The sequence below is a fragment of the Penaeus chinensis genome, chromosome 2 (genome assembly GCF_019202785.1).
Source record: "Penaeus chinensis breed Huanghai No. 1 chromosome 2, ASM1920278v2, whole genome shotgun sequence".
Classification (NCBI taxonomy): domain Eukaryota; kingdom Metazoa; phylum Arthropoda; class Malacostraca; order Decapoda; family Penaeidae; genus Penaeus; species Penaeus chinensis.
Genome location: NC_061820.1, coordinates 31,369,963 through 31,377,462, shown reverse-complemented (window position 1 = coordinate 31,377,462; position 7,500 = coordinate 31,369,963). Strand labels below are relative to the sequence as shown.

The following is a 7,500-nucleotide window of genomic DNA, read 5'->3' as shown; positions in this document are numbered from 1 at the left end:
CCGAGAAGCAGGGAGACAAGCCTCACATGCAGACCTATGAGGTGGATCTCAACACGTAAGTTATTATTCTGAAGTTGTGTGGGTATGAATCATCATTTATTTGTCACAGTATTCTCTCTGATATTCAAATTTGAAAATAATTTATTGAGAGTTAGAGGACTGACTTGATTTTTGGAAGTGCTGCAATTTAGTGTTTTGATTGTAAAAAATAAATTAATGCTTCCAGCTGTGGTCCCATGATATTGGATGCGCTGCTTAAGATTAAGAACGAGATCGACCCTTCCCTGACCTTCAGAAGATCATGCCGAGAGGGAATCTGCGGATCTTGCTCCATGAACATTGGTGGTGTTAATACACTGGCCTGCATCAGGTATTTGAAATATTACTTCAGATGCACTGTTACCAGATTTTTTAGCATTAAGATCATGTTAGATGTTATAACATTTTTGGAACTGAAGCTAGAAAATTTTGCATATACACAATATCACAGTATGAATCATATATTGTACTTTAAATGGTACTTTCTCCACAGCAAAATCGACACAAACTTAAACAAGGCAACAAAGATCTACCCCCTTCCTCACATGTACGTCATTAAGGACTTGGTTCCTGACATGAACAATTTCTATGAACAATATCGTTCAATCCAGCCCTGGTTACAGCGTGAGGATGGTCTCAAGCCAGGCGATCAGCAGTACCTGCAGTCTGTTGATGACCGCAAGAAGCTGGTAAGTTTATTCTTTATATATTTATGGATATGGATTTATAATGCTTATTGATAGTATATTTTTTAGTTCTTATTGTTAGTATATTTATAGATATGGACTTATAGTACTTATTGTTAGTATATTTACACTGCCTACATTGCATGTTAACTGGATGTGATATTTTGTAAAATGAAAGTTCCTTTTTCATTTAATTGTGAAGATCAAGAGATAGATAAGAATGGATATATAGATATGTTCCAATAATAATAAGGCTTTCCCCATCCCTCTTATCTCTCAGGATGGTCTTTATGAGTGCATTCTTTGTGCTTGCTGTTCCACCTCCTGCCCATCATACTGGTGGAATGGAGACAAGTACCTGGGGCCAGCAGTCCTCATGCAAGCCTACCGATGGATCATTGATTCTAGGGATGAAATGTCTGAGGAACGTCTGAAGAAGCTACGTGATCCTTTCTCAGTGTACCGTTGCCACACCATCATGAACTGCACAAAGACCTGCCCTAAGGTAATGGACTGGGAACATAATTTTATAGGTATTAATGTGTGTACAAAGATATGAAGAACACAACCACTATAGTAAATTTTAAATTTTAAAAAAGATGTATTGAAAGACTCGGTTATAATGAAATTTACGGATAATTAACTGTTACACTAGTAGCATTTTTAAAATTTTGTATATTGAAATTGAGGTTGCCAACAGCATAAAACACATTTTTATTCTCCTCCAGGGATTGAACCCAGGAAGAGCCATCGCAGAGGTGAAGAAGCTGCTCTCAGGCATTGCCAAGAAAGGAGAACCTGGCCTGAACCCCATGGGAGCCAACTAAGAGTCGTGTAAATTCTGAGAATGCATCACAAGTAAACTCCAAAGACATTCTGATAATACTCTCAGAAGTATTGACCAAGGAAGTCGAGTACAATTGCTTAGTGAAGAAAAACATGGGTTCTCGCACACATGTCTTTAGTGGGAATGATTGATCTCTTTAGGTAAAATATTTATGAAGTTGAGTGGAAAAGCATAAAGGCAGACAATGTAGTCTTTTGAGATTAAGCACCAGTAGTTAGACTGAGAGATTTTGCACTATCTACCTAATTTATCCAGCCGTGACAGAAGTGCTTCAGCTACATTTACTTAATCTCAGTTGGTCCTGTTCTGCTGTACAGTAAATGTGTATAGAGAAAACTAATAATCAATGATAACACTAAACGCATGTATATGTGCAGGGTTCATGGATAAATGTGTAGATATATTTCCCCTGAAAATAATTCATGTACATATTCACCACTTCAGAATTTTTCATTTTCTCAATGAAATATTGAATCTGCTGTATCACCCATACAAATAAAGGGTATGAAGGGATTTACTTTATTTTCTTGTATTAGTCCAGATTTGTGATGGTGCATGAGGAGAGAGTGAATGTTGTTCAGTGTCAATGAGAGATGGTCTGTATTATCAGGTTGTAATAAATATTTAAGCTTTATGTACTCTATAGCTATCCCCCAGAAGGTGTTTTGAATTATCATAACTGCTGACTTCATCAAAAACACTATTTCATGCAAAAAAGATAATTTTCATTTTAACATACATAAACAGAAACATGGCCATTGCTAATCATATGACCATCTTTACATTGTCCTCATCTCAGATCATGTATGCAGAAACTGTTACCACTTTCTATGAATTCTAGTTCATATGAAAGTCACACAGGTTATTTACTGATATAAACAAACAAATGAATTTCTCAATGTTTCATAGTCCTTTGTGCTTTAAAAATCAAAGGGCTAATTTGTTAACTCATGGATGGTTTAGGAAGAACACTAAAGCATTTGAAAAGTACATATCAGTTTGAAGCTTAGGAGAGAATTACCTCTTTTCTCTTTTTTTTTTTTCTTTATCTGAAAACACCTTGAATAAATGTTAAGCTATTGATGTGTCAAATCATTTTGTCTTAATGTGAAATCTAGTAATAAGTTTTCATTGCTTATTTGATAGTTATCTGCATTCATGAGATGAAGGTCTTATGGATACACATATTATAGTCTTTTCAATTTTCCAGTTCATTTCTATGAATGCAGTCTGCATTTGGAACAGTGCTAGAATTATCACAGCACAAATCTTAAGGCAGCTTTTTTCTATTAGGCATTGGACAGTGCATGTCATTTCTGTTGCAATATTTATTAAATTACTATTGAAGAGATGTTTAAATTTTATGATAATTGAAATAACTTCTCTGGGATAGTTAATAAGATATATCAGTGGATGAGAGTGAATGATGGTTGAAACTGTGCAAAAATGAAAACAGCATCTTTATCACTGAATGTCAGTTCACAGATTTAGCTGTTAGGATACGATAATACAAAACATAATTATGAGACATCAGTTGAAATCTCTACTGTTACTGAAAATGAGAGTATTGTACTTCTTTCACGTGATTGCATGTAGTTATTGGTAAGGTATTCTTAATGTCCTTGAATGACAAGTGCCTAATTATATAACCAAACAATGGTTGATGCTTAATGATTAAAACAAATAAATATGCTAGACATCAAAGGTCTTATAGCACTATGGTAAAGTATTGTGGCAAAAAGGGTAACAATGCGTTGACAGTCAGGATAAGTGGACAGAAGGGAATCAAGAAGAGAAGGAAAAAGGTAATGGAAAGGGTATGAAGAAAAGACCAAGCAAAATTTGTTGAGGTGAGGGTTGGGGCCCAAGGCAGGGGTGATCCCCCTACATTGGGCCTCAATCTCCATCTCCCAAGACCCCCCACAACAATAATGAGCCTGGGATTTCGGAGACGGATCAAACAATACATATCTATAGAGTATGCAGTAGTTAATATTCTTTCCTTCTCAGAAATCTCCCTTTATATACTAGCTTTTTTTCTTAGATTACAAACATGCATAGTAATGCCTTGTGGAAAGCATGCTCTAGATTATGATCCAGTTTAATTTCAGAATATTTATTATGATTACATTTACCAGGTGTCTCTTCTTTTGCTTTGCTGAATGTACTGTAGACACATGAGAGAAGGTTCCATTGTGACAGACTTTTCCCCAACATCTGCAGGCAAACTATTAAAATGCCCATATTGGAAGTCATTTCACAAGAATGATTGGGATTTTAAGTTACTTTATGGACCATATTGGGCACTAGTTTCACTTCAAGACTGGACATGTAAATAAAACAAGTGTGCCTGCTGACCATGTTTGGTACCAAGCCAGGCCAAGTGAGGACTGCTCTGTCTTGTAGAAGGGCAGTCACTAAAGATGTCCTTAAAGTTTTTCTAGATTTTTTAAAAGTAATTTGAAATGCTATGACATCTGGGTTACTTTAAACTTCAAAAAATGTTTAATTAAGAGGAATTTAAAGGAAGAAAGATTTATATCTACAGTTTTTTTAACTATATTAATACAAACATTAAGCAAATCCATTATCAACTGAGAACTTTTCTTCATAATTTACTAGCATTTTGAAAATGTTAAAAAATATTTATTATACTCTGGTATACTCCACCAAAGACAACATAGCTCTCACTTTAATGTGTATATACAGTATGGGTTCAGTTTACATACACATACTTGGTTATTTGGAATATTTGAATTCTGTGAACAAAATATTCTACCTGGCAAGGCAACCAAACATTGAATTGGCACATGAAGAAAAACTTTACTTCTTTTGCCATTTTCAAATCACTTAAAAAACAGGGTAACAGAAACAAAATATTTTCACATCAACTTTACTATATACACATTGATCATCTCATTAAAAAAAGGTAAATAACAAACATGAGTTCAATGATGACATGAGTAATGCAGAAATAAGTTCTATGACATGAAATATGCTGCAGGTCTTTACTTTAAGGCTAAATGTTGGTCATTTCTATACATTTCAGGAATAATGACTTAACAAGAACCTAGCTGCTTTAACAGACAGTTCCTCTACAAAACTAATTTTAATGTGTACAAAAAAAGAAAAAAATTATAATCCCACTGGAATAAACATGTTCCATGCGATGATATTAGTCAACCCCAAAAATAAGAGACAGCAGTTCTCTTTCCATCCCCTAGAAGACTGTGTAAGGAAAGCCTTGTACTCTGCCTTCACTTGCACCTATACATCTCATCCCATATGGATCAGTCACTCTTTTCAGGCTTGTAGAACTGTCGGCACCTTTCCTCAAAGACCTTTAAACTGCGTTCTCTAACAATCTCCTCAATGGTCATTTCATTCTGCAGTTCTCGGATCTGGAAAATGAAATATATATATATAATTTTTTTCCTTTCTTAGTTTCATTCATCCCACATTTGGGATGAATAAAGCTACCAATTTTAATTAGATAAACTATATCAATTAACACATAGTAATAACATTTAACTAATATCTGATCACATAAATCATAAAAAAAAAAAAAACACTGACAAGACAAATTAACACCAAAAAACACAAAATGCAACAAAAGCAAGAACACAGCGAAAGCAAATCCCAAACAACTGACCTTGCTCTGTTCATTACGCAGACTTCTCATGAACTTCGCATCATCCCTTTTGGCTACCATGTCCTCCCTCATCTGGCGAACCTTTTCTCGCGCATTAGACATGCAGTGTTCAATTAGCGCTCCTCTTCGCTGGTATGTGTTATCCAACTGTGGATAAAAGCAATGACAAAATGAGTTGCAGGCGCTATAATGAAAACAAAACCAATGATTCTGATAACAAAGATGATGGAGGTGGCAGTGGTGATAACGAGTGAAGTTGAAGTTGATATTGATGATGGTGATAAAATGATAATGATAATGATAATGATGACAATGACAACAACAATGACAATGATAGTAATGATGATGATGAAAATTACTTGCATTCCTTTCTCCTTATAAAAGTTGTTATAGTTCAAGTTTGAGATAAAAGATAAAACTGATTTTATATTCTGCTCTACTCATCAGGTGCATTACAATTACAAACATTAAAACAAATACCTAGTCATATATGCTACTCAACTGTTACAAAACTGCTAAAATAGGACTTTTCAAGTATGTTTACAAGAAAAAAAATTCACTTATTCTAAGGTAAGAATCTCAAGTCAATTTCTAAAAGATGTTAATGCATCATAATGGCACAAAGGAATGTTTTAATGAAAAGAAGGGGGAAAAATTTACAACATTTCCTTTACGACTTAAATAGCTTGAAATTTTTCGTAGAAGAGAAGGAGAAAGGCACTGATTTTACGAGATGTCAAAAAAAATGTCTAATATATCTTAATAATGTTAAATTCATCTACAAAATTTATCTGTCTACTCGCATATCCATTAATACACACTCAAATTCACTCACATACCATTGGTAACCATACATTTTTTTTTATTATTATTATGAAGTTCAGATATTACTTAATAGGAATAACACACCAAGGATTTTGTTAATGCCTGTTCTGCCAATAACACCATTAAGACCAGTATATCATATTTGAAATCATCTATCAAATGGTCAACCTATGTCCAGATGAAAGTCTCTTTATAACAAGAATTCAGTAATAGAACAGATAATTTCCTCTTCATTCAAAGGCAGAAAACAAAATTTACAAACCCTTCTGCCTTTCCAATATAACAAAATATTCCTTTCACATTCAGTCCATACTCAAACCTTGTATAAGGCCAAACTACAAAAATTGGTAGCTTCTTGGATATTCCTTTTTTCTAACTCAACAATTATTCAAATAAAGCTCAAGTTTACTCTGGAATGACCTAACTACCTGGGGCACAATGCTGCAGCACATAAATTTTACCAAGTGCAAAATGCATTTGAGGAATAAATTGTAATATATCCAAGATTAAATAGCCATGTGTGAAGATTATTACCCTACAGCAAAAACAAGTTGGTATATATTATTTTAGCATTCACACAGAAATTCCAAGAGGTGCCCAATTAAGTGTGTGTGGCCAAACCTCAAAGTCACAGCCAAAAAAATTAAACAGATATTCATGAAAGCCAAAAACAGATCCTTTTTCAAGTTGGGGTCAGAAGATCGAAGAACAAGGGAGCCACCCTGCGACAGAACACACAGGGAAACATCCTGTCCTCCTTACCACATCACAGAAGTTCACTCACAATCTAAAATGAAAGGAGAAATATGAAATCATGAATTAACTTTTTGTCTTGCTGCTGTTCCATTTTGCTATGTGCATGGAGAAAACAAAAATGACTACATGCAATACATACAAGGGTTTGGAAAGATACAATTATTTTTTCCTTAAATTGTTTTCTTATACTATCTATGTAAATATTCCATCTGAAAGCTTCCTCAGTGACATGTATATTGAAAAGATAGAAACCATAGTTGACATCTATATCTACCGAGATTCATTCATCTCTCAATCCAATAATTTCTCTTCTCTTTCAGATAATGCATTTAAAAAACTTTTAATAATTCTTTCATATTTCTCCTTCAATCCAAAAATCAATTCTTGTTTCTAGATAATAAAAAAGGATCTGCTTTCAGTTAGAGCAATTTATTTATATATAATCCCAGTGTTCATACAATAACAAAAACACTGCATACAGGATATAACATTCTGACATATATCTTTAGTAGTTAACAGTGTAATCAGCAAACCACAGCATAGTAACACCTTGTAATGCATATTATTTACTGTGTTATAAATATACATCTAGCTAAAGAATAATGTAAATTCTTCACAACTCAATCACATTTGTATCCTGTAGACAGCCTTCTTACCTTATATAGCTATTTTATATATTAAGTATTAATACATAT

General features: G+C 33.8%; 2 protein-coding genes across 3 annotated transcripts in view; one reads left to right on the top strand and one right to left on the bottom strand.

Moving 5' to 3' along the window:
- The window catches only part of LOC125031734 (succinate dehydrogenase [ubiquinone] iron-sulfur subunit, mitochondrial-like), a 4,127-nt gene extending 1,921 nt beyond the window's left edge, over window positions 1-2,206 (top strand). Inside the window, exons 2-6 of the mRNA XM_047622666.1 lie at window positions 1-55; window positions 227-370; window positions 533-728; window positions 1,006-1,230; window positions 1,454-2,206. The exon at window positions 1-55 is cut by the window's left edge and continues 88 nt beyond it. Of these exons, the coding sequence (XP_047478622.1) occupies window positions 1-55; window positions 227-370; window positions 533-728; window positions 1,006-1,230; window positions 1,454-1,552 (719 nt within the window). The 3' untranslated portion in view covers window positions 1,553-2,206. The remainder of the gene's footprint in view (window positions 56-226; window positions 371-532; window positions 729-1,005; window positions 1,231-1,453) is intronic.
- A 2,245-nt stretch (window positions 2,207-4,451) lies between these two features.
- Window positions 4,452-7,500, bottom strand: part of LOC125031745 (protein MIX23-like) — an 8,746-nt gene continuing 5,697 nt past the window's right edge. The window contains exons 3-5 of one of the 2 annotated variants that reach the window (XM_047622676.1): window positions 6,834-6,836; window positions 5,225-5,371; window positions 4,452-4,973 (exon numbers count right to left, since the gene is read on the bottom strand). In XM_047622676.1, coding sequence (XP_047478632.1) covers window positions 4,863-4,973; window positions 5,225-5,371; window positions 6,834-6,836 — 261 coding nt within the window. In that variant the 3' untranslated portion in view covers window positions 4,452-4,862. The remainder of the gene's footprint in view (window positions 4,974-5,224; window positions 5,372-6,833; window positions 6,837-7,500) is intronic. The other variant, XM_047622684.1, reaches the window with a different exon arrangement.